We start from the raw sequence: 27609 nt of genomic DNA, 5'->3' as shown, positions 1-27609 counted from the left end.
ATATTAGCAGCAGGGGAACATGGGTGGGAAGGTGCTATTGCACTCATGTCCTATTCGTTGGGTTTCCCGTGGGCATCTGGTTGGCCACTGTGTGAACAGAATGCTGAACTAGATGGACCTTGGTCTGATGCAGCATGGCTCTTCTTATGTTCTTAAATATAGAGTGCCTCTGAGCATTTCTTTCACCACTGAGCACTTACATTCTCCCCCTACCAATTCTATTCCCCTCCATGCAACCATCCCTCCTCATCCTACCATCCTCCAGCAACTCTTCATAAAAACAGATGTCTTGTTTTGTGCAACTCTCCTCTACCTCCTCCTTGTTATGCACAAGCTCTCACTGTATCTTCCTCCCCATAACTTTATTTGTGCCAAGACTTCACCAGGATTCAGCCAATGAGTCTGTTTTCAAAACTACGGTTCATTTATGGAGAAACTCTGAGCATGTACTAAGTGCCTTTCCCTCACCACTGAAACTAGAGTTCATGCAAATGAAAAAAAAAACACAAATGACAAAACATGCATAGGACTGAGCTGAAAGGGTAGTCAATTCAATAGATGGAATTGGGCAGGCACTGTATTAAGCCTGCAGTACCATGCTCACTACTCAGGACTTATTTCTGAGTAAACTTGCAGAATATCAAGGTGCAAACCTCCCTGAAAAAGTAACTCGTGCTGGAATCCTATGCACTTTCCTGAGGGTAAGCCTCATTAAACATAATGGGGCTTCTAAGTAGGCATACATAGGATTGTATAATTATTGTATAAATGAGCAGTATTTATCTCCCCTCCACTTAAAAAAATAAACCAAAAACTCCTATTTTTATTAAAGCTTTCTGTCTATAGGAACGTAGGAAATTGCCTTATACTGAGTCAGACCCTGGGTCCATCTAGCGCAGTATTGTTGACACTGACTGGCAGCAGTGGCTCTCCAGAGTTTCAGGCAGGATCCTTTCTAGTCCTTCCTGGAGATGCTGGAGATTGAACCTGTGACCTTCTGCATGCCAAGCCTGTGCTCTACCACTGAGCTACAGCCCTTCCTATTGCTGGATAATGGCAACTGACAAACAGAACAGCCCCAGATTTGTTTCTTTGCAACCATGTGAACCTATTTTTCTCAAAAGCTTGAATTAGAAGAAGAAAAACCAACCCTCTTGTCTGTTTGTATAAAGTCAAATATAGTTCAGAACTTCTCTTGCCCACCGAAGAGAATTCTCTTTAAGAATTCCCCAAGATATGCTCTGGGTGGAATAAAGAAGAGAAAGACAGAACAGGATAGGGGAGGAAAGAAGAAAAGAAGAATGGTGATAGGAAATGCGTGGGGCAGGGGGAGGGTAGCGTAGAGAGAATTCCCTAAGCCAAATCGAGGTAGTATTTTAGAGGAATTTAGGAGGCTGTAGAGGGTTTGTAAGGATTGCACATACTTAAATTAACTTTATGAGGTGAGGTGGCTGAGGGCTTTTTCTAGCTTTTTAAAAACAGTAGAACCTGTTTAAAAGCCTTAGCAGTTCCTCAGCCATGATACCATATAGTTCTAACCCTCCTTTTCAAATAATTTGAGTCCTACTGCTATTTTGGAGAAATTAAAGTGGAGGGGGAGAAAGAAGTTTGTGGAAACTAATTGGATCCTTTGCTGTACCGAAGCTACTAAACGTCTGCAGAAGCCAAAGGTTCCACTTTGGGTCAGAAAAATCAGGTGCTGTGTAAAATCCCAGTATTTCACATGAAGCTATTTCTTCCCTTCCTTCTCCCTCTTCAAAATTTCATTGCAGGCAAGCTCCCAACAGTGGGCATGTAAGAGCAGAAAAGTAGGGGGAGAGAGGGTTTTTGCACCTCAAAAAAACCCCACACCAGAGATTAGGGATAGTACCCTCCTAATGGCCACCTTAAATACCTTCTGATTAGGATCTCTAATCCCGTATGTGGCTCAGCAGTTTATACTTTTTGTCTTAGTCTTCGAGAAAAGGAAACTTAACGCATGGCTAGCACTGGACCTAACTGTCTGAAATTTGGCAGGTTCAGTCAGCTCCATAGGGGCTGCCAGGTCCCCAAATTCCATGCATGTATGTGGAAGCACACACAAAAAATAAAGCTCTTTGCTTTGACAGATTTTCTTGAAAATAGCAAATTTTACCTGTGACTAGCATAAAAGCCACTGGACCTAACTGCCTGAAATTTGGCGGGTTCAATCAGCACCACAGGGGCTGACAGGTCCCCAATTTCCATGCACTTATGTGGAAGAACAAAAAAAGTATAGCTCTTTGCTTTGACACATTTTCTTGAAAAAGGCAAATTTTACCTGTGGCTAGCACAAAAGCTACTAAGCCCAACTGTCTGAAATATGGCAGATTCAGTCATCTATATAGGGGCTACCAGGTCCCCAAACTCTATGCACTTATGTGGAAGCACACAAAAAATATAGCTCTTTGCTTTGATGCATTTTCTTGAAAATAACAAATTTTACCTGTGACTAGCACAAAAGCCACTGGACCTAACTGCCTGAAACTGGGTGGGTTCAATCAGCTCCATGGGCTCTACCAGGTCTCCAAATTTCATGTATTTATCGCACAAAATAAAAACGTTATGGCCGTTTCTGTTTTCCAATGCAAGTCAATAGGAAAATGTAAAAAAAAATGGCAATAAGGGCAGCTCAAAAGATCCAGGGCACAGCTCAATAAAGATCCAGGGCCCATGCCCAGGTAGGTCCTCTATTAACGTCGCCCCTGCCTGTCGCTGTTAGAAGCCATCATTAATATTTTAAAAAATTTATTACTGTAACATACCAGAAACAAATTTGCCTGAAAACAACAAAAAACAACCAAGTGTGCCCTTAACTTGTAGCCCCACCTATTAAAATTTGCTCTTACCGATTAGAATTGTCCCCATCAAATAAGCACTAAAGCTAATTTTAGTGGGGGTTTAATTGCACCTACCAATAACCAACGCAGGTTGATGCATCTTTCAATTAAAGCTTGTAGCCTTATAACTAACAAGTGGCCATCTTTTAATGGTGCCCCCAAATCTGCCACCTGTGGCAGCTACTTCACTCCATCTCTTTGATCACTCGCTGGTTAGGAGTGCAACCACAAGAGGGAAAGGACCAATATTCGTTGTCTCCTTTTGGGTACTTACCATAAACTGAAAGCTTGGCACTTTTCTCCACAGAGTCAAGAGCTGTCCAAGCCAGGCAGCTGTATAGTCCTTGGTCAGAGTAGTCCAGATTGGTGACTGTCAGAGATGTGTCATTGATGAAATATCTAGGGAAGGACAGATAGATGGACACAGTCTGTGCAACACAGGGTTTCTCTCAGACTACAAGCCTTCATGCAATGGTGCCCTGCTCACTTCACTCACTTGTTATTGTCATCTGACTCCTTAATGACCCGCCCGTTTAGGTGCCACTGGATACCATGCTCTGGAATGGTCTCATCGAACAACACCTTACAGTGGAATGTCACACTCTTGCCTTTCTTCTCCTCTGTGTTTGTAGGCCCCACTTCAAACTGTGTGGCTCCTGAAATAGGGACAGAATGAGGAGTTGTGTCCTTTGTTCCCATCATGCCTTGCTGAGACTTGAGGCAAGATACTTCTATCTAGTAGACCTCTCATAAATGTACCTTGCATGGCCTCTCTTTTCCCACCATTCTTCAGTGTGGTTTGAGCTCTTCCCATTATAGCCAGGGTCAGCCCAAGATATTTTGATGCCTGAGGTGGAAAATCCAAAATGGTACACCCACCCCAATGATTTATCATAGGGTACAATCTGCTGAGATGTTCTCCTGCATCCACCACACTAAAATGAACCAGGAGAACACTTTAGACCTGTCTGCCACGCTGTCATCTTTGGCGGCACCCCAAAGCCATTACCGCTGAAGCAGCCATTTCACTTGATCACAGCTGGCATATTGCTAGCTTTAAATTACCTCAGCCAATTTATTTTCTGTCAGAAGAGATTATTTTTAAGTAATCCCCAACACTGGAAAAAAGTCAATTTTTTTGTATGTGAATAAATATTTTAACATACACAAATAAGCAACAACTTTTTCTCACCACCACCCCTGGAGAGGTACCAGCCTTATTGTCGAGAAGCCAGAGACTGGTTACCAGGCCAAGAGCTTACCTATGGGCCAAAGCAGACATTACTTTAAATCTGTGTCTAGCAGCTATCTCCCCCCCTCTTTAACTCTAGAGTAGGTGTAGGGGGCCCAATTCAGACTGGGATCATAGCATGGGGGGGGCTTTTAAGATCTGGATCGGGGGCCCTGCACCTACTCTAGAGTAAAAAAATGAACAAAAGATGGAGCTGCTAGACAAAGATTTAACGTAATATCTGTTCTGGCCCTAAGTCCACCCTACAGGAGATGGCAGGAGACCTGGGGTAGCCTGAATCATCCCCTGATTTTATGGTGGGGAGACAGAATTCTGGCATATACCTATAAAATCCATTTGTGGAGCTTGTGAAGGAGGAGAGAGGGAGAGCCTTAGCTAAAGGCCTCAGAAGCTGTGGCTGAAAGCTCTGAGCAAACAGGATGAAATGTGATCTGCTCCCTTGAGCTGAGGCTGTTTTTTCAGCTTCCGCTAGCCTACAGTGACTGCTTAGGCTAGAGGAAGCTGGACACGGGCACACTTATTTTTCCAACGTCACAATACCTTCCTGAGCCCTGACCACTTTTCTTCCCACCGTGCCTCATTCTGCCTTAGGGCTGACTGCTTCCTATCATGCAAGTTCTCTTTGGTTTCATATATCCAACATCATAGGTGCATGCTGGGAAACCTGCTCCCACCTTTGACGATAAGGCGGGCCGTGATGGAGATGTTGTTCTGGTCATTCGCAGCCACACACGTGAAGTTCCCTGCATCCTCACGCTGTACTTGGTTGAGCAGCAAAGTCCCATTTGTGAATAGAAAGCTCCGTTCATCATCTAGGGCAGGGTACATATCTTCCATAAACCTGGGGGAGGAGGGGTGTAAGGGGAGGAGTGTAGTGTATGAAAGAGAAAACTCTCCGCTCTCAACTTAGGGTCGCTGCCACCTCTTTTAAAAAATCCTGTCAGGCTTTTCCTGTGACTTTAAGATCTACATGATGGGCATAAACTCAAACAAATTAATATTCCTTCCACCCCATGACAGCATCTCTATGCCAGATAAAATTATCCATTGAGAACTTTTGCATGCTGTGTAGCTGTTAAAGACCAAGGAGCCTAGCCAGAAAAAAAGAAAGGCAGGAAACTTAAATAGGATCCACTCCAGTTTGACACTAGCAGCCTTCCTTGTTTATCATGCTTCAGAGTGTTTCTCCCCCAGTCTCTTCTTGGAATAAGCAGCCCCTCCTTTCCAAGTATGTTTTGTGACTTGGTTTGTCTTGACTGCCCTGACAGGCTCCCTTTTTCAGAACAGGCCCAATCAGGATTTTACCCTCTTAGTCAGATGGCAGAACTAGGAGATGCAAAGTTGGAAAGAGATTCCATGAGACCCATGTGATTAGCGAGCATGTGGGAGCTATTATCAGTCATACATGAGCACTAAGGCATTGCCAACTGACACTCAACGACATTCCATGGCAACCGAACATGCGCCCTATTGGATTGTTTTTAGGACTTTATGCACCCTTAGGGCTTTGGGCACATAAAGCCCTAAAGATTTTTTGTACTTTTGCAAATTTTAGGGTTCCCCCAAATGTGCTGATACTTCCCTCCTGTTTCTTAGTGGCTACATATTCGTCAGTATCTAAAGGAATGTCTCCTCTCATACGTAGGGGATGTATGAGAAATTAGTTTCAGTTTGTTTTTGATTAAGATTTACTGAGTTCGCACCTTCTGGACTCAAACGCAATCTGTGGCTGAAGTCCGCACATTTCTGAACTTGCAATGTGATCCATGGACCCAAAAAATGTGTTCGACAGCATACATACATTTGAAAAATGCACTCTTGAAAAGTGTGCACAAATATGCTTTAATCCATGGGAGAAGAATGTGTACATTTTAAAGATACGCACAATTGATGTATGTATTTGGAAATATATGCATGAAAATATGCATGGATTTTCATGCAAAAAGAAAAAACACACAAAGCTGATAAGGACTCAAGTTGGAATGAGCTCAAATGTTACCAGCATTGGTAGGGAAATCTGGAGAATTTCCACAAACCCGCGTTTAGCTGATTCACACATCCCTACCCATACGAAACTATTCAAACCCTTAGGTCATCTTCAGAGGCCCTTTTCCGGGTGCCCTTGCCAAAGGAAGCAAGGCGGGTGGCTAGAATTGTTATCTTTTTGGTGCCAGGCAAAGAGGTTTGTTTTCTCCCAGGCAGTTTAGAGACCTATTTCTAGATTTTTATGGCTGTTTCATCTATTCCTGTGCTGGCTTGTTGTTTTATATTGTATTATCCTTTTCAATATTAGTATCGTATTTTGTATTTTTAACAGTCCAGACAGAATGTTAGTCTTTTAGCTGTTTGTAATCTGCCCAGAGAACATTGGTTATTGGGTGGATTAAAAATATAAGTAAATAAATAAGCACTTGCCACCTTAGTTCATTAACAAGTGGGAACTGCAACAAAATCTTGTGGTGTGGAGTGCTCTTGTTAGAGTTTCCAGAAAGGCACACTTTTGGCTACATTCCTGTTCCAAGATACTCTTCTACTACACACATGCACACCGTTTTCAGATTCCGCCCCCCCACCCCCCGCCAAAAGAAACCCAGACTCCCTTCAACTTATGTTCAGATACCAGCGCACCGAGTCCTTAATGGGTTGTTTTTGAGGGGTTTTGCCTCTTTGTTTTTTTTGTTTTTGTTTTGTACATCTGCAAGTTTCACTTAGGATACTAATACTATCCCCTTGTTTCTCGGTGGCCCTAGTTTTATTACATAGCCGTTGGCTCTCAGCACCTAATTTATTTATCCTTTATTTATTAGCAATATGTATATACTGCTTCCCATTTGAAACAAATCCCGAAGTGATTTACAAAAGACAACAACAACAACAAACAACAAACAAACAACAACAAACAAAAACAAACAAAAACTACACACACACACACACATGCACACAAAATAATATCTGGCCCGCTTGAATTGGCTGCCTGTATGTTTCCAAGCCCGATTCAAGGTGCTGGTTTTAACCTATAAAGCCTTTCACAGCTTGGGACCGTAATACCTGACAGACCGTGTCTCCTGACCTGAATGTATCCGAACACTACGATCAACATCTGAGGCCTTCCTCCAAGTGCCACCTCCAAGGAAGGCTTGGAAGATGGCAATAAGGGAGATAGCCTTCTCAGTGGTGGCCCCCCAACTGAATGAGCTCTCCACTGAGGCCTGCCTGGTGCTGACACTGTCATCTTTTCGATGGCAGGTTAAGACTGCCCTCTTTTCCCAGGATTTAATGACACACTAGCTGTTTTTGTTGTTCAGCCGTTAAGTCGTGTCCGACTCTTCGTGACCCCATGGACCATTTAGTAACTTCGCTAATCAGCTGTTTTGCCCAATCTTGAGATTTCACAACTTCGTATTAAATTTGTATTGAAACTGTTAGAGAGAGAGACTGGTACAGTAAGTGAGTAAGCTGTTCAGTTTTGAAAGCTGTTTCAAAATTTTCAAAAAACAGAAATCACTATGACCCACAGTTTTGGTGTTATACATAATATAAAAAACATATTTTTCAAATTATTTTGATGAAAGTAGCCCCAAAAGTGATTTTTGGTATTTTTCACCAAAGCTGTATAGTAGAAGCTTTATGTAAAAAAAAGAAAGAAATTATTATGGAACTTGAGATATGGATTGCTAAAGAAATTACTTCATCTTTTAATATATATCACGTGGTGAAAAATTTCATAATGGAAGTGCATGTAAAGAATTCAAGGTACTAAATGTCGGTTTTACCATTATTTATTTATCTCTAAATATCTTTGCCATTCTGCATCTTCAGTTAGTAAATTACGTGCTTGAGCTGTTTCTTTAAAAGTATCATATACTACCCCATTATATGTTCTGATATCTTTGTAACTGGAGGCACCAACAATGTGTAGTAATAGTAATCTAAGAGAATATCTTTCTGTATCTGAAGGAGATACACCACACATTCTCCCTAGACAGGGACGGCCCAAGGTACTGGGGACTGCATAATCAGGGATGGAGAATCTCAGACCCTGGGGCCAAATGCAGCCCACTTAGGGTCCCAATTCAGCCCTTCAGCAGTCAAAATGGCGTGAACAAAAACTGATGCTCCATATTAATATATAGACGATAGGGCAGGTATCTCTTCTGTCTTGAACAGGTCTGTTAAAAATTGTTTACTGATATTGTTTTCAGCTGTTTAAATTGTATTAAACTGCGTATGTTAAAAATATGTTTACACTATGTTTTTATCATAATGTTGTATTGTTGTATAATCCTGTTGCTGTATTTTTTATTAATTGTTGAGAACCACCCAGAGAGCTTCGGCTACAGGGCAGTATAGAAACAACAACAACAACAACAACAACATGAGGCTGGTATGAAGCTAGTTAATGTCTGGGGAAGTAAACAGGTATGTTTTCAATAATCGCTTCCAACACACCAGCATTGAGCCCTAAGGTACCTCAGAGGGGTGATCACTGCATAGGGCAGACGCCATTGCAGCGAAGGCCTGTCTCCATATTGTCACCAAATGGAAATCCATAGGCCATGGCATGGACAATAGAGCCTCCCCTGAAGATTGTGGTGGCTTGGGAAGCTGGTACAGGGGAGATGTTCCTTGAGGTAATCTGGTCCTGGGCTGTATAGGGCTTTGAATACTAATACTAACACCTTTGCTATTAGGGAGAGCAATGATAATAATATGGTCCCACAGCATACTCTGACACAATAAAACATTTACCATTTACAAAGGAAAGGCACTGAACATACACAGTGGCACTCATCCCCAAGTGCTTTGGTATTCAAAGCAGATATACAAAGAGATCCAGTGTGGTGTAGTGGTTAGAGTGTCAGACTGAGACTCAGGAGACCCGGGTTCAAGCCTCCACCCAGCCATGAAGCTCACTGGGTGACTTTTTGCCAGTCACTGATTCTCAGCCTCACCTACCTCACACGGTTGTTGTGAGGATAAAATGGAGAGGAGGAGGAGGATCATGTATGCCATCTTGGGCTCCTTGGAGTAAAGGCAGGATATAAATGTAATTTGTTAATAATACTTCAAATGGTGTCAGAGCACCTAAGGGCAAAGTGGAAGACTGCACATTTTAGAAGAATGGTCCATAACAGAGAACTCACCACTTCACAGTGGGCCTTGGTGCCCCAAAAGTCATGCATTCCAGGGCAGCTGTCTGGTTCTCCACTACACTGTACACAAGCTCATCTGGGGTCAGGATCTCTGCTGGCAGACCTGGAATAAATCAGGGAGGTCGATGTGCATGGGGCAAGGCAGATGCAAAGCAAACAACTCACCCCATCTCCTCAACTAGCCCCATCCAGCTTTAGAGGAGATGGGGTTACAGGCACACTGGACCAGCCCCATAGGCTGCCTTGGGTTCCTTAAGGAGGAAAAAGGCAGGATATAAATGTAATAAATAGATAGATAGATAGATAGATAGATAGATAGATAGATAGATAGATAGAATATTTGAGGGGCAGGGCATTGTATGTCAGTGTGAAACAACACGCACACGCGCACACACAAAGGTCTAATTTGTTTATTTACCACATCACTGCTGCAATCCTATGGGATCCCTGGGACACAGGATACAGCACATCTCCCCTTCCAGGGCTGGAGAGAGAGCTCTGACCTCGGAAGAGGAGATCTGACCTCGGATCCTCCCTCCCTGCTCCCACAGAAACATCTGCATTGCTCACCTTCTGACGTCAAAGAGTGGGGAAAGGGAGAGGATTGGGGACATGAGGGTGGGCAAATCGGGGGAAGGCTTTGGATCCACAGGGTCCAAAGCTTTCCTTGTCTCCAGTCATGTCCCAACACAGGAGTGAATTTATGTCAGCCTTGGAGCTGGTGTAAAGAATCTCCCCCCCAAAATTGCTTGCAATGGGAGAGAAAGAGTACAAATCCCCCCACTGCCCCCAACAACAGAGGAAAGGAGGCAAACACTGCTCCTCCCAAAAGTCTGCCCTGCTGGCAGCAGCCCAGGAAGTTTCAAGATATATTGGAGGCTCTGATGTTGGATGTCCAAACTGGAAGGTAGGATAGCCCTGTAAATCAGTTTAGTAAAATCCCATTTTATTTTTCATAATGACAAGTGCTAGTCAAGGCAAATGCAGTGTCAGTGGAGGCTGATGGCTCTGATGTCAAAGGGGCAGTAAATCCGCTCTGGATTTCAGTCAGAACTCTAAAGGAGTGTTCTCAGGTGCAGAAGCAGCTTGATGCCAGCCCTGCTACCATACCTCAGCATGAGAGCACTTCACTCCCACCCCTAAATCACCCTCCAAGGAATGTAGTTATCTGAGACCGTTTTTTACAAAACGAAAGCTGAAAATTCAGAGGAGAGGAGAGCAGACTATGCTGTGGTTGCTCCACGTAATGTGAAAATCGTGTCAGTTCAGGAGCAGCGAGCCCTTCACTGGTTTTGAGGCCTTGAAAAATGCCCATCCTTGCCTCCCTCTGGGCCCGGCCCCACTCTGATCCGAGGTGAGCAGAGGAACTTACGGACAATAAGGATATACGCGTTGGCCAGGAGGCTGCCGTGTATGTTATGGGCCTCGCACTGGATCACAGCTGTATCCTTCGGCTGCACGTTACTGAGGATCAAAGCTCCTGCCTGCACCTTCCTTCTTGGGTCTGGCATGATCTCTGAAACAGGGCAAAGAGTTCAGGCACGGGAAGGGAGGTGTGATGCCATGGCATCTCCGTTCCCAGCTCTGTAGAAGGCAGGACTCACCTTCTAGTGGGGTCCCATTGATTCTCCATGTCACCTTTGGCTTGGGCTTCCCATCAACCTCGCAATCCAGGCGTACATTCTCCCCTGGTGCATTGATCTGGCTCACTGGCTCTTTGACCCAATATGGAGCAGCTAAGAAAAGAAGACAGGGTGAAGGGAGTGCCCCTTAAATTAGACCCACAGCCTCGTTGCTAACTCCACAGACACTGATCATATTTCTCAGTCCCACCGTACAGTTAGTTAGTTATACCAGGCAATTTTTAGGGTGGCAGCAGCTCTCCAGGACTCCAAGCAGGAATGTTTCCAGCCCTACCTAGAGGGGCCAGGGATCGAACCCGGGACCTTCTGTATGCAAAGCAGGTGCTCCACCACTGAGCTACAGCCTCTCACCTGGGGTACGCCATAAAATTCTGTCAGTGAGCCAGGGCAATGATACAATAGAAGTCTTATCTGGAAGCACCCCCGGTGTCCCACCATGCACTACCACAGAATCCTGAACTGCCAAAGACTGGGGGGAGGGGTCTCCATCACATATCCTGTCTCTCTGCTGTTGAAATGGCTGCACAATTAAGAGAATTTTAATTGAAAATGAAGTGTTGAAAATAACATTTAAAAAAACGTTCATCACCTGTGATTTGTTCATTGAGTCTTCATTCGTGAATTTAGCTGCTGGGACACTTGCCAACTATCTGGCCACTCTGTAATTCTAAGAAGGCCGGGGCCTCAAGGGCATCCTCAGCAGCTAAGAAGCTGACTGTTATGTCACTGGGAAAAAGCTACCCACCCTCACTGAATACGAACGCAGTTGGAGTTTAGACAAACAGGATTCTGAGAAGGGAAATAGGACTCCATCCTCCAATGTTTTAGAGCAGCCTTCCTCAACCTGATTCCCTCCCGATGTGTCAGATTACAACTCCCATCACTCCCAGCGAGCATGGCCATTATGGATGGGGATGATGGAAGTTGTGGTCCAACACATCGGGACGGCATCTGGTTAGGGGAGGTTGCTTTAGAGCAAGCTGTTGTTTTGCGCATTCTCTCCCCTCCATCAACCCTCCTTTTCTCTCTCTCCTCCTTGTTTTGGTTTTGGTTCCCCTTGGGCAAATCTAGACTTCACAAGGGGGCTGATGCCTTGCTGTGTTTCTTTCTCCCCTCATCCCTGCAAGAGGCAGTATAACGTGACATCATCATATTGTGCATCCATCAATCCCACCCCCCTTGCTACACATAATTGGCTATCAGCACAGAATGACGATGTCACATCATACAGCATCCACATTACCAGGAACACAGAGCAGCAGTAGCTCCTTGTGATATCTCAGCCCACCCTCACCTTTTCTGGGGAGAAACACATTCAGGAAACCCTGTGAGTTTTGCTCTACATTACCAATGTAATATCAATGGCTACTAGCCACAATGGCTATATATTACCTCCAGTATCGGAGACAGCATGCCTTTATATACCAGTTGCTGGGGAACATGAGCGGGAGGGTGCTGCTATTGCACTCATGTCCTACTTTTGGCCTTCCCACAGGTGACTGGTTGGCCACTGTGTGAACAGCATTCTGGACTAGATGGACCCTTGGTCGGATCCAGCAGGGCTCTTCTTATGTTCTTAATTAAGCCCAAGGGGAGTGCGGGTGACGGCGAGACAGATTAGGAGAACACCATTTGGCACCAATGGAAGCTTATCCCCCACAGGGCTAATAGCAGGTTTGGGCCCCCGTCTTTCACTGGGACTTCAGCAGGGAAGAAAAGGGTTTTAAATCTCCCTCCCCACAGGCCTGACAAAAATTTGCTCCCCACCCCATGCCTATTATTAATAGGAGTGGTGGGGGGAATCCAAAGTGCAAATTCAAGTGTAGTGTCACATCTAGCTTGGCCCTGAAATCAAGGGGACTTAAAAAAAATTGCTTAACAAAGTTGATCTAGATCATGCCCACTCCTTATCATCACCATCATCATCAATTCAGCCTTGGAGAGCAAGCCCTGGAGCCTTGCTGAACACCTCCCTTCTGGCTATTAAAATCCAAAATAAACAGCATTTGGCAATTTCTAGGAGAGAGCCCCCTCTCACGCATTCATCTCCCCCCACCCCACACCACACCAAGATCCCCTTTCCCCAGTTTAACTGATGCTCTTCATTCTTATCTGACCAGCATCCTTGTGTTACAACTGTGGGCATACCCTCGACAGTAACCGTGTAGGTGTGGCGGACAGAGCCATGCTCGTTTTGAGCAATGCACAGATATTCTCCATCGTCATCGTCCGTCACGTTTAGGATGTGGAGGGTTTTGTTCACATTCTCAAAGACCACCTGAGGTGAAAGCTTCAGCCTGTTCATGTGGGCCCATTCTACAGATGGTGTAGGGCTGCAGGGGGAAGAAAGAATAAGCATATGGGTAAAACTGGCTTCTAATTCCGCTCTAGGCCATTAATTTGATGGCAATGAGTCATGCTGGAGGTCTTCACCCCCTCATTCTTCACCCCTCCTCCCATCCCTACCAGTCATTGGCAGTAAGGCTGTAATGTCTAGTGGATAAATTGGTTAGAATCAACTGATAAAAAACATTTTGACTGGCTAAAATTTAGAAGATTTTAATATTTTAATATTATTTTAAAACAAGAACTTACAAAAACTGCAGGTGGCACGCCCCAAATTAGAAGAGGCATTCCCTCCTGTGTAAGTGAGAAGGGCAGATGCCTGTACTGTGATCATGCCTGCTGCAAAGCATTTGTCCATAGTTTAAAAAATAGCAACAGAAAGTACACTTTTTCCATTTAGAAATATTGGGTTGCATCCAGACTAAGGTAGTTGCACTTAGTTCCCATTAAAAACAATGAGACTTAAGTTGTGATTAACTTGGCCCATTGATTTGAATGGGACCTATGTTCAACTAACAGGGTGGAAACCTATGCATACTTAACCAGAGTAAGTCCCATTGAACTCAATGGCAGTTATATCTAAGTAGACATGTGTAAGATTGCACTGAATGGATCCAACCCATTGCATTTTTCTCATATGCAAATTTATGCAGATTTAATCAACTGCTTATTAATGGATTTAATCTATTAAATGGATTTCATAGAATCATAGAATAGTAGGGTTGGAAGGGGTTTATATGGCCATTGAGTCCAACCCCCTGCTCAGTGCAGGAATCCAAGCCAAAGCATCCCTGACAGGTGGCTGTCCAGCCTCATCTTGAATGTCTCCAGTGTGGACTGTAATAGATTTAATCTATTGAAACTCATACCGATTCATTAACTAAGTTTTCTAACTGGGTGACAGGGTTAACTGGAAGCTGCCAAGCAAACTTACTACATGACTACGATCTGCATGGCGAGAGCTACTAAAAACATGGCTAGAGGTAGACAATTCACCACAAGAATGCCAATCCTTAGGGCAACCTATAACAGCTAACGGAGTTCTTAAGTTTCCAGAAATTTTTGCCAAGTTCCTCTTCCATTCCACTAGATGACAAAAGCACTCTAACCCCTCTCTCCTGCCAGCATCAGTCGAGACTGGCACAAGACATGAGGTGGAAAATCCAAATGACACTGCCCCCACCACCCCACATACACTCACACACTATTTAAAATGGGACACAGTCCAGTAGGAAATTATCTTGTGCAACATTGCCCCCATTCATTTGAATGGAACTTGCATATGAAACGCTATTGTTGGATCAGTCTGTCCCCCACTCAGGCACTCTTAATGCCCTCAGTTGCCCTTAATTGCTCTGAGCCAAAATCTACAGCCTGAGGCAACTGCCTCACCTTGCTTCATGTAAGTAAACAAATTACATAATTAAGGGAGCAATCCTATCTAGATAGGCAGCCGCCTCCGAACTTGGAGCCAACCGCCTATCCAAACGAGGGCAGGAGAAGCACAGAGGGGATCATTCCCTCCGCGCTCATCCTGCCCTGCTTTTTCAGCTAGACAGCCATTTGCGGCTGTCTAGCCGCGGGAGGACGGAGCGGGGAAGGAGGCTGCTGTACGACACATGGGATGTGTTGTACAGGCAGTTATGCTCTCCCTGCCCCAGAATGCCCCCAGCCACGCCCCTTTTCGGCCTCTCCTAGCTCCTCTTGCGAGCATGGAAGTCAGGGCTGTTCCGCACTGCCTCCAAATCAGTGCAGAAGTGTGGGGAGGTCGGTTCCCAGAAAACAACATATCCTAGGGCCGTCTAGCTGCTGTCTAGTGGCCATAGGATTGCTCCCTAAGCTTAATTATTGTACAAGTTTTAATTGATTAATAAGTCAACAGGAACTGCATAAATGTGCATCTAAGGAAACCAAGTATCTTGAGCAACAACAAAAATCCTTCCACTGATGATACATGCCTGTGTGATAGCAGGTATTATCTTAGAAGACTATCTCAGGTAAACGTCAGTACTAAAAATGATTACTTTTAACATCTGCTGCCCAATTAATTGGAAGCATTTTTAATTGATCAACCAATTAATCAACTAAGAGCTACAGCTCTAAAAAAAGTAAGTTTTCTAACCACCCCCTCAAGCGTTCTATCTCTGCACTCGCCATTTATACAATTCCACATGATCCATAGCCTCTTGGGTGGGTCAGGCAACTGAGGTTTCACCCAAGCAAGAATACCACCTGGGTTTCAAGCTGGTTTGCTGATTTACTGCATTTTGCCCTGCCCTTTCTCCAATGAGCTTAGGGTGTTCTCTCCCTGGCTCCACTCCCCATTTTATCCTGACAACAACCCAAAGAGGAAGCTCAGGCTGGGGGAATTGTGATTGATCCAAGGTCCTGCAGGGAGCTTCATGGTGGAACAAGGATTTGAATCTGGATCTCCTTGCTCATAGTCCATAATGTTGCCCTCCAGATGTGTTGGACTAAAACTTCCATCATTCCCATGCTGGCTGGGAATGATGGGAACTGCAGTCCAACACAGCTGGAGGCCGTCAGGTTGGGAAAGGATGGTTGTACTCCAACATGCTACCACTACACCATGCTGGCTCTCCTACAGACTGTGTGGATTAGGTGAGACCCCAGGTCCTGTCCCAATGACACACCAAGTAAAGTGGCTTTGCCCTCCTCTTTGAGCCGCTGTTCTATTGTTTTTCGCCATCATCCAGACATTGCCCCTAAAAGCACATTTTCAATAAAATTTCCTTTGCTGGCACTTTCCCCTGGAAGCCATGAAAAGATGTTTCTCCGATTCCATATTTTGGTTTTTAGCCCTGCCTTTAAGTGCCTTTCTGACTTCCAAGCCCAGTCTAGGGATGGGATGACTTCTGTGCCATCAAAGGGGAGAAAGGGGACTGACCCTGCCTGTAGGATTGTTCTGAACATGCCCATTTCCTTGCCAAACCATTTCCTTGACAACGTAAGGAGTGAAAACTAAATCCTCGGATTAATTTCTCTGTCTCTCTCTCTGTCTCTCTCTCTCTCACGCGCACGCGCACACACACACACACACACACACACCACTCATACCTGCTGCATTGGTCAGAAGGCCTTGGAAGGAACAGAAAGCAAAGGCACTTCTGTTAAGCACAATAGCTCATCCTACAGATGAATCACAGATTTGTTGGCAAGGATGAATAAGAGACAGTGGACCAGTTTGCAAGCCACGATAAGCCATGCTGAAAACAAGCCATGGTGGGTTGGTTAATTGCTCGCTAAGCCACACTGCTGCTGACAGACGATCAGCTGCTCGCCGGCTTGCCATGGTTTGTTTCCCCCTTCATCCTTCCGACTGTTCCTAGCACAAATCCCAGGAGCCTTTGCAGCACAACTCCTCTATACTTCTGCTGTGATGACTTCTGTCGCCCTCCTTTCTCGCCTTGCAAAGCACTTGCATTGCCATATACATGCCATATGTTCAGAGTGGAGAGGGGTGGGGACTTACCTTACTTTTTAGGATGCGGTAACTGAGGGTTTTATTTATTTATTTTCTTTCTTTAATGCTTTTAAAAAAGCCTCCTTGGCTGCTCCTTGCATCCTGTTCCTCTTCCTAGCACAGCTATACGTGTTTATGCATGACTGACTTACCTCTGGGTAAGCACACTGCCCACAATTTGGGACCACGGAGATTCGGGAGGGGGGATTTAAAGCCCCCCTCCTGTTTTCATACTGAAATCCCCCCCCATGGGGAATGGTTAAAATAAGAGTAAAAACTGAGATCTTTTCTCTCTCTTTTTTTTTACATCCTCCCCCCCACCCCCGCAGGAGATTTGTACAGAATTTAACAAATTCTGCAAATCTCCCAGAAAGTTAAAAAAAGAAAGAAAGCTACATTTGCACAAATATCTCCGAAAGGGAAAAAGAATTTTACAAAATAAAGTAGTGGCGTAGGCTGCTGAAAGGCCCATGGGATATGTGCCGGGAGCAGGTGGGAGGACTAAGGGGGAAACAAGCCATGGCAAGCTGCAGAGCGCCTGACCATCTGTCAGGAGTAACGTGGGTTAGCAAGTAAACAAGCAACCCACTGTAGCTTATTTTCAAGGTGGCCTATTGTGACGTGTGAACTGGCCCACGTTGTTAAGTGGACACCAGCAGGGTTGCAAACAACCACTCAACCCAGTCGCCTGCAGCGACTCACGAGTCGGCTCTAGGCGACCAGAAGGAAATGCATGTTAGAAGAAAGCTGGCAGTGCTGCCCTAAATTGACCGAGGCATGGGGGAGCACTGGGAACACCTGCTGTAATTCATAAGTAGCGGATTTAAGGCAACCAAGAGGAATCTGCACCTTCATGAGATTCCACAGTTGCCCTATGGAAATCACTAGCGCAGGAAGACTGTGAAGAGAGTTGAATGAATCCACACTTATTCAGAGAAATTCATGACGTACACTAGATACCTTCACAGCTTTTAGTCATGGTAGCCAGAACCTGCAGAAACCTGCATTAGCTGGTCCACTGCCTAGTAGTCATTGACGGAGGTCTTCTCCATCAACTCCATTATAACTAGAGCTGTGTGCAAATGGCCTCTTGAAATTCTCCACCTTACGTGTGGGCAGAGAAATTTGGGAGACAATTTCACCGAATTTCTCCAGGGGGAGGAGAAATTCTCAACAGTTCCTCCCATTGGCGGGGCTTGTAGCACAGCTTCTTTCTTTTTTCCTATGGGGTTTGCGGGGTTTCGTGCTGCAACAGCATCAACTGTCTTGGCAGGCTGGCCCCCAGTATGCATCTACCGCAATGCAGACGGGGGCAGTGTTGTCATCCAGGGATGAGATGGAGTTCGTGCTCTGCCAAAATCTGTCCTCCAATTTCCTGAAAGTGTTCTCCCCCATGGAAGAGGTTTCCATTGTTCTGCCTCATTCAGGATGTTTTATAATGTATTTTTGTGGTGTTTTTGAGCTTATGTATTATTATTATGTTTATTTATATCTGCCCTTTTCCCAATACTGGGACTCAAGGCGGCTTTACAACATTAAAAACTTTTACAGTTAAAACATATAAATAGAAATATACAGAAGTTAAAAAATATAATTAAATCATCAATAATATTAAAATTGTATAAAATATCAAAATTTGAAAAGACAGCAACAATATAAACGATAGCATTAATCCATCCTATTCCTACAGGTCCAGATTATGTAATCACAGCTAGCCTCCCAGGCTGCCTGCACATCCTGATCTGAAAAAGCCCTGTGGGAAGAATTACCTCATGGTGCCTTAAACTGGGCTTCAGTTTAAGTGCAGGAAGCTGAGGAGGTTACAGGCGGCCAGAGAGATGATTGTACAATGAAAAACAGGACCCTTGTGCTCACTCCTTGGCCACCTCCTAAATAAACTAAGCCCAAGAAACCCAAACCCAACCCAGGAGAATTTCTCCGAAATTTCTCCACCATTGAATTTCTTTTCAGAAGTAATCCCTCTTCTATCAAATGGAAGGAGACGGGTTGAAAAAAACGTGGGAGACACTTTTGGCACAGCGCATTAGCCGTCTTCAAACAGAGGCACCCTTCCCATCTCTCTCCATAGGGCAAGCCTTCCCCAACCTGGTACCCTCCAGCTGAGCTGGACTAAACTCCCATAATCCCCCAGCAAGCTGGGAACTGTAGTCGCAACACAGCTGGAGGATACCAGGTTCGGGAAGGCTTCCATGGAGTATCTTGGACTGCACGCCTATACACACTTACCTGGGAGTAAGCCCCATTGAACTCAATGGGACGTACTTCCAAACAAACTTATATGGGTTTGCACGGCCAGAGTCCTTTTGAGCAGTTGTCCTTTGACACCAGTGATCCCAAAGTACTTACAGTCCCGCCACAATGCATTCCAGGACCAGGGGCTTTCCCAGCAGTGCCACATACATGCTGTGCTTCCCCTTTGGCACAATTAGAACCGGCGCCTTGTGCGAGAAAGTGTTGGCTGTGGAAGAGAAAGAAGGGAGAGCTACTAGCCAGCAAGGGGCAGCCCAGGGTTTGGAGCCCATCTCAGCCCGAAGTACTGCAGCCAGTTAAGGTGGCCATGTGTGCTCTTTTACAGAGGACAGTCCTCTGTTGGAAGGGCTGTCTAGTCCAAGCCCAGTATAAAGTTAAAGAGTCATCAGAAGGAAGAGTTGGGCCTTGGAGTTGCCCATCCACAGTGAGCACCTGGCCAGCAGACTGAACAAGTGGTTTGAACAAGTTGTTACCAGTTGTTTCCCAGGCCAAATTCAAGGTGTTGGTTTTGACCTTTAAAACCCTATATGGTTCCAGCCCAGCCTACCTCAAGGAGCGCCTCCAGCAGCACCAGATAGGCCGCTCAACAAGATCAGCCTCGGATGGCCTTCTCTCCGTTCCATCAGCCAGGACAGCTAGGCTGGTGAGGACGAGGAAGAGGGCCTTCTCTGTGGTGGCCCCCACTCTGTGGAACTCCCTCCCTAGGGAATTCCGCCATGCCCCCTCTTTAATGAGCTTCTGCCACGCATTAAAAACATGGTTGTTCAAGCAGGCATTTGGGGTGGGTTAGGGTATTTTTAGAAAAATGATGTTTTTAATGTAGTATTTTTATTGTTTTAAACTGTTCTTTTGTTGTACATCGCCCAGAGTGGCTGGGTGACCAGCCAGATGGGCGATTCATAGAATAGTATAGTCATAGAATAGTAGGGTTGGAAGGGGCCTACAAGGCCATTGAGTCCAACCGCCATAAATTAATAATTAATAAATTAATTTTTTAGGTTAATAAATAAATTAAATAAACAAACAAACAAACAAACAAGGTGCACAGCTCACCTGGCCACAGTCTTCTACACTATGGATTGCATCCAATCTTAGTCCTACTTAGAGTGGACCTTTTGAAATGTATTATTTATTATTTGTTTGTTTATTTAGAGCATTTGTACCCTACTCTTTAGCCAAAAAAGGCTCCCAGAGCGGCTTACAAAGGTTATTAGTAAGACAGTCCCTGCCCTCAGGCTAACAATCTAAAAGACAGAAAAGGAAACTGGATTGGGAGGGAGGAGAGGAAAGAAAGCAAATACACGGCTGACCAATGTAATGGGCTAGGTTGTTCTCCCCCTTGCCATAATGCTCTTTCTGGGAGAATAAGAGTGCAGCCTTGCAGTGGCCCTTGGTTCTCTGGCTGATGGATAAGGCCAGAGTCTGCAGTCCCAGGGAACTTTCAGTTCCATTCATGTCCCTGGGTCTACTCTAAGTGGGACTAACATTGGATGCCAACTTATGGTGGGATGTATTGTATTTCAATTCAGGGGCGCAATCCTGTGGTGATGTCTGTAAGCCTCTGAACTCAGAGGCTTACGGGCATCTTATGCAGAGCAGGAGGAGCAGGCAGCGTTGAGCTTCACCTCCATGTTCCTCCCGCTGTGTATTTTGGCTACACGGGCTGTTTTGCTCATCTAGCTGGGGCATGTCGGAGCGGGAGGGAAGAACGCTGGGGAAGTCTGGTGATACATCATATCCCTGACTATGGATCAGCTCAAATGTTACCAGCCTTGGTAGGGAAATTACTTCCTCATGACATTTTCAGACTACAGGACTCACACGGCCAGGCCCAATGAAGTGATTCCTTGTCACCCGAATGTTGCCTTCCTTTTTAGGTGTATGAAAAAGATTGTCCTCATTATTGGCCTAGATCCAAATTTTAACTCCAAAATAAACCATATGGGAGCAGCTCCCATTTCACTGCTGGCAATGTGTGACCTGACCCTCTGTGAGCTTTTCTACACAAGGCTGTTAATCGGCTGCATCTACTTTCAGTTTTGTCACCGAACTGAGATCAGAGCACTACACGAGGAGCGTTTCCTTTTCTGCTGCATAACCTCTAGGTGGCACTATGGTATAGTGGAATAGTGCAAATGCGCAAGAGAAAATCACACTTTCTTTCACTTTTGAAATTAAATGCTGCATTTTTCTTGCTCTAAAAAAACTCGCTGGAAGTGCTGGTTAGACACAGACGCGAAACTGGAGGGTCACAATGTTGTCTAAAGAATCCATAAACAATCGTGAGTAGGGAATGATGAGCACACGATAAATGCCTCATGTAGAAAAGCCTTTCATCTCTTCTTTGTGTCTCCAACTTCTGCCATGTCTCTTGCTATGTCTGGAACAGTCACCCTTTTCCTGGCCATCAAATAATTTCCCTCAGTAACCCACTACTGCCAATCTGTTCTTCACAACCTCTGCCTTTTCATTAATGCACTTGTCACTTAGAACTAAGGATGGACGGATCTGACAATCTCAGTCTCACAGTTGGTCAGATTTTCAGGATTACGCTTGTTCTGTCCCATTTCTGTATAAGTTTACAAGTTTGTTTTAAAGTCTACATTAAAATTTGTACTTCTTTTGTACAAATTTTCCCAAATGTCTGCATTTTTTCAAATTACTTTTCACTGCTGAATGTCAGTTTTGTCTCAAATACACACATTTTGTGAGCACTTTTCCCTAACGCCCGTTTCTCTCTGATGAGCTGCATTGCCAAGCTCAGAAAAGAGCAGTTTTCAGGGCGTGACTCTGTCTCGGCTCGCAAGGTGTGAATTTTCTGAATTCACATTAAAAATGACCAATTTTTCACCCATCCCTACTTAGAACCACCTCATAATCTGATCCTTTACCAAGCCCTATCTCCTCATCTTTGTCCTGCCCATCCAACAAACCATAAGCCATCTTGGCAGGGAGTTCTTTTGGGGGCGGGGGGGGGGATCTTGGCAACCCAATATTTTTTTCTATAAAAAACACACTATGGTACCAGTATATGAATGCTGAATATCAACTTGGGATTATCAAATGGCAGTACTGGGGATCAAATGGAGCAATTCACAGGCAATTCATGCCAGAAAATTGGCATCACTGGATTCTGGCAAAGACTGAAGGTGAGGATTAATTTTAGCACTATCCTATACTTTGTATAGCTCAGGGTCGGGGGAACTTCAGGCCCACAGGTGAAATCTGGCTTCTCCAGATGCCCCATTCCACTGACTTCACCCCCGTTCCCCCAAGCACTGTTCAAGTGGCGCTTTCCCGGATTTTGTGTGGTCACCCCCCCCCCCCTTCTAAAAGGTTGAAATATCTAAGGCTCAGCTACTGGCAGTAAGAGCTTTAAACTACAATACGGTGATATTTGGGGGCGGGGGGTTGCCATGCCCCTTTTGCCTTCTGTCTCCCCCCTTTAAATTCTGGAAAGCAACACCCCAGAGCTTCTCTGAAATGGAATTCAGCTCTTGGGCTGAAAGAGACCCTCCACTCATCCCACAATATCGCTCCCTTCCTCAGCCCCAAACACAATCACCAAGAAACTCTCACCTCCTCCAGGCCATAAATCAGGCTGGGTGGAAAAAAGACCAGGGTAGAACTGAGGCTGATGTATCTCTGTAATAACCAGCTCCTTCCTCACCCCATAAGGTGGCTGAACCCTCAGGAATTCAGGGTATCCTGCAGACTTACTGGTGGTGACTTTTAGTTCAATGGGCTCCTTCTGGATGATGATTCGGGGCCCTTGGAAATGGGCGTTGCAGATGTAGTCAGGCTGGCTGTCCTTCATTTGCACATTGGCAAAATAAAGATTCCCGTCCTGGCCCATGGTGACTCGTTCGTCCTGTGTGATGTGTTCGATCTCTGGGGGTGGGGAGGATAAGAGTGGGGCACAGAAAAGAGGGGTGAGATACCACAGGACACCCAGCCACATCTTCTACACAGCCCTCAGCCATTGACCCATCCAGCACTGAAGAAAACAAGCAGTCCTACCCCATTCCCTCAGAGTCATTGAGGTCAGGTGTCACGTGGGCAGCAAAAGTTAGAATTCGAGAAGGTTTGGACTGTAAGTCCCAGAAGCCCCTGCCACCATCGCTAGGAATGCTGGAAGTTGCAGGCCAAAACTCCTGGAAATCTTTTTGTCCACCCCGAGCTAGGTCAGTTCAACATGGAGAGTTCAAAGGAAGCAAACGCACAGCACATACGGCCAGAAGAGCTTGCTTATTTGTGACTTCCTTTACGTCAAAACTTAACTTAGAGCATTCAAAACAAGCTCCAGAAAAGATTCCTGGAGTCAACCCTGACACAAATTAACCCCTGAAAGTGGTGGATCAGACCAAAGGCCTAGGCCTGTAGCCAGGGGTGGTTAAATCTCCTAAATTTTCTCTGTCCCCCTAATTTTTTTTAACAAACAAATAATTAAAAAACAGTTTATGATTTTGTCTTTAAAAGGCCTGCAGACCAGATGAACTGCTCCCCTACTTTTTTGGCATCCCCTCCCCACCCCCACCGCCCCAGAATTTTAGGCTGGCTATGAGTCTGCAAAGCCCTCTCTAGTGAAGCTTCTGGGAGGTTTGGGAACAGAACTCGAGTGAGACAGTCTTTCCCTCTGTTGTTTTCTCACAAGGGCACATCGGCTAGCAAAGCCTGGGCTCTGAAACCACATGGGCAAGTTCTGAGCAAAAACGCCAAGTGTGAGCTCTACTGTCCTGACAGGGCTGACCCCAGTGTACTTTGCTGCCTGAGGTGAAAGGGTCTCTCTCCCATTCCACAAACAGAAGCTGATTGGGCTGTCCATTTAATCTTGCTTCCATCCTGCTCACAGGATCACATCCTCCACCACACCTAAGGGCTGCAGGTCAGTTTAGGGAATCAGGGCAGGCCACGTGACCCACACACAGACAGCTCTATCCTCCAAAAGACAAGAACAGCTTGGGTGCTCAGGAGGAACAGCCTGGGGACTTCTGCTGCTGCCCTCCAGCATCTGCCGCCCAGGGCCACTGCCTCGCAATGCCTAGTGGTAGAGCCGGCCCAGTTTTCGGGGCAAAAGTTCACATGGTTCTAGGGATGTTGGAGGAATCCGTCCAGGGGGATGTAGCTTGCCGAGCTTTCATTAGCTCAGTCCACTGGACTTTGACTTGTTTCCCGCAAGGTGACCTGACTCAATCTGCCAGTTCAGGCCAATCTGCCAAGTCAGGCCAGTTCGTGATTTTCAGGGTGTTTAAAAAATTGCGTAAATACAAATGTGTGCAAATTGCTGCCTAAATTTGCATAAGTTGCACAAATTTCAGGTGTAATTTGCACAAAAAAATTCTGGGTGCCCATAGGCACCACACTGGGGACCCATTCGCAGGTGCCATTGGGGGTGCCCGCGAGCGCATCAGGTACCCCTGGAGTTGGGTCTCTGACCCTACTCTCTTAATGTTTGGGCAGGCTCATACAGGTGTAGGTGGTCCCTCAGAGAATGTGGTCCCAAACTATTTAGAGCTTTAAAGTGGCTGGGCTGGGTGACCAGCCAGATGGGCGATTAATACATTTAATAAATAAATTTAATAAATAAATAAATTAAAGGCCAGTCTGTTCTGACTGGTTTAGCTAGGGATGGAACCTGGGACTGTATATGTGCGACGCATGGGTGCTACCATTACGCAATCCCCTCTCCGCACCCCCAACCCAATCATACAGCAATGAGCCTAGAACCCAGGCCCCTTGACTTCCGATGGGAACTCCCTGACCACTCCTCCAAAGTGCCACGCTTACTGCCAGCAATTCTGGTTTAGTGCAAAAGCAGTCCCACCTCAGTTATATCTGCCACAGTCCCATCCACAGACTTTCTGTAGGGCCTACTCACTGCTGTTGAGCCAGTAGATTTTGGGGGGAACGGCACTGGTGGGTGGGTTGCAGGGTAAGACGGTACTGGTCCCTTCTTCTGCTGTAATGGGCGCTACCTTCTCTTTCGGCCACTGTGGGGCACCTGAAAGGCAAGAACAGCAGAAAGCAAAGGAAGATATTGGTGAGCAGGGGACAGCAGGCAGGGGAACCACCTAGGCTGAGATAAGGCTACTGCAGAACAAGAGGCATTGCTCGCAAAGTCCTCTGGGTTAGATTCTTCATGCATCCAGGCCCTCTTTGTCCCTTGGGAAGAATGCACATCTTTTGATGATTACTCAGTGAGTGGAAGTGCCTTACAGTGGCAGGGCTCCTGAGAGTGTGCAGTGCTGTGGGGTCTAGAGCAAGGGTGGGGGACAAAAATGGGGTGGTGGGCCCAGATGCCCCCTCACCTGGCCATCTGCAGGCCTGATGATGCTCCTGCCTCCTCCCCAAGCCCCCAGTGGCCTCCAGGAGGCAGGTTTGTGGAGAGGAGGGACCTACAGAGGGAGTCCAAGCCTCTGTGGGCCTGATCGGGCCTGTGGGCTAGAAGTTCCCCATCCCTGATCTAGAGTATGCCGTATTGGACGTGGGGAATCTGGATTTAAATTCCTGTTCGACATGCTCAAAGTATTCAAGTCAAAATGAAAACAAGGGTGGAAAAAAATGCAGAGACACTTGGACAAATACAATTCAATGGGAGCTCTAGAAATGGTCAAACTACACGTGACCTTGAATCACGTGAGCCACCACCAAAACCATGTCTCCCAATCTTGGGGGAGGGGGGCAAATTCAATATGGTAGGGCAGCTACACATTTCCGATATAGGAGCCAGGTTGGGGAAAACTGTTAAAAGCAGTGGAGTACAGCAAGGTAAGGCAAGAGAGAGGGATGGGTTTTGCTTCCCTCCCCAGCATGATTCTGTAGTGTAAAGACTTGGGAAACACACACACTGCTTTATATGTGAATGAGACAGCAGGGCCAGTCCACCCATGAAGCAAGGTGAGGTGGCTGCATCAGGCGGTGGAATGGGAGGAGCGGTGAATTGCACCGCTCCCTGCTCGCTCCAGGAGGGCCTGCCGCTGCCGCCTCCAGCAGGAGTTCTGGAGAGCCCAGCTGGCTGCTGTCACAGCATGGCATTTGCCACAGTGAGAGAGTGGCTGGTGGGGCTTTATGGAGCAGCCTCCCACCCTCTCTTTCCCTCATCGTCCATGGCCGGAAGAAGTGGCTGTGGAGCCCTTGCAAGAGCTCCCCAAATCTTGCGAGACCTGGACAAGCTCTCACAAGAGCCCCACAGCTGTTTCTTCCAATTTATTTATTTATTTATTGCATTTATACCCCGCCTGTTTTCCTCTTGCAAGGAACCCAAGGTGGCTTGCATGATCCTCCTCCTCTCCATTGTATCCTCACAACAACCCTGTGAGGTGGGTTGGGCTGAGAGTGTGTGACTGGCCCAGAGTCACCCAGTGAGCTTCCATGGCCAAGTGGGGACTAGAACCCGGATCGCCCAGCTCCCAGTCTAGCACTCGAGCCACTACACCACACTGGCTCTCAATTCTCCTGTCACGTCCGCTTTGGGCTTCTATCTAATAGCAAACTTAGTGCTTATCAGCATGGCAGCAAAATGGGGTCCCCCACAGACAAGTTAGGGGTTCCTGCATACCTGGAGGACTCCCCGGTATGTGTGTGTTTAGGGGGGGATTATTAGTCTGTAAAATTAAAACAAAAAAAGAATCAGCCAATAAGAATGGAGGATGCTCATTGCCTGCTAGGAAGCATGCAGTGCTAAGGGCATCAGCTGAAAAGAAGAGAAGGAGGAAGAAAACCAGGTGGAGGGAAATTGACCTGCCAGAGCCCACAGTGGCTTATAGTGTCCTGGACTGGGAGATCAGGGTCAGGGGACCCATGGTGTGAGGTGCACATCCCACAACAGTATGGGCCAAGCTACATGCTACACTTAATGCATCGTGTGCAGAGGTGGCTTCCAGTTTACTTTAGGCAGTTACAGGTGTGGGGAAGATTTAGCGGGGGGAGCAGCACATAGGAAGGATCATCCCTGCCCCGCCCCAGCTGCCCTACCCATCACCCTCCTATGTCAGTGGAAATGTTTTAACCACTTTCTGGCACAGGTCCTTCACCAAAGCAGACTCAATCCCATAAGCTGTCCGAAAGCCCAACTGAAATGGGTCCAGATAATCAGCATCATCCAGATGTATCTGGGGGTGCAGTGCCACCACCTCCTCCCATTCAGCACAGGAAGGGGGAGACTGAAATACCCCCCACACCATTGTACTGCTTAGGTTCGGGGCTAGAAGAATAGCTTCCTGCTGCACAGGCGAGCCGAGGAGCAGCCATTGCTCTATTATAACGCTGCCGTCTGAGTTCAGGGTCAGATGAACAGAAAGCTGCTCACCTAGTCCTGGAGGTTTGTAGTCTCACACTGTTGTGTTATGGTGGGGTACATTCCAATCCCGCCACATACATGCAATCCCTCCTGGCCCCCAACGTGTGTTTTGTTAAAGCAGGTGCATGACATCCCCTGGGCGCAACATTGCCTCACCCTCCTCACACGGGGCAGTCAATGAAGTAGCACAGGCGCACCATGCTAACTGAGTGGAGTGGTTCACCTCCTCATCTGCTGTCTGTGAACAAGTAGTAGCTTGTACAAGGCCAGTAGTGAGTTTATGGCTGAGGTGAGATTTGAACC

At 46.1% G+C, this 27609-nt stretch overlaps 1 protein-coding gene across 2 annotated transcripts in view; it reads right to left on the bottom strand.

Annotated features, from left to right (window-relative positions):
- The window catches only part of L1CAM (L1 cell adhesion molecule), a 136823-nt gene that overhangs the window by 59032 nt on the left and 50182 nt on the right, over window positions 1-27609 (bottom strand). For both annotated transcript variants that reach the window (XM_084836007.1, XM_084836008.1), the window contains exons 5-14: window positions 24886-25008; window positions 22728-22898; window positions 19104-19215; window positions 13055-13239; window positions 10868-10999; window positions 10636-10779; window positions 9255-9366; window positions 4785-4951; window positions 3355-3514; window positions 3133-3257 (exon numbers count right to left, since the gene is read on the bottom strand). In XM_084836007.1, coding sequence (XP_084692133.1) covers window positions 3133-3257; window positions 3355-3514; window positions 4785-4951; window positions 9255-9366; window positions 10636-10779; window positions 10868-10999; window positions 13055-13239; window positions 19104-19215; window positions 22728-22898; window positions 24886-25008 — 1431 coding nt within the window. The remainder of the gene's footprint in view (window positions 1-3132; window positions 3258-3354; window positions 3515-4784; window positions 4952-9254; window positions 9367-10635; window positions 10780-10867; window positions 11000-13054; window positions 13240-19103; window positions 19216-22727; window positions 22899-24885; window positions 25009-27609) is intronic.

Source organism: Heloderma suspectum, chromosome 2, assembly GCF_057233095.1.
Source record: "Heloderma suspectum isolate Gila_16-S chromosome 2, 16-S_ref, whole genome shotgun sequence".
Classification (NCBI taxonomy): Eukaryota; Metazoa; Chordata; class Lepidosauria; order Squamata; family Helodermatidae; genus Heloderma; species Heloderma suspectum.
This window is presented reverse-complemented; position numbering and strand designations above follow the sequence as displayed.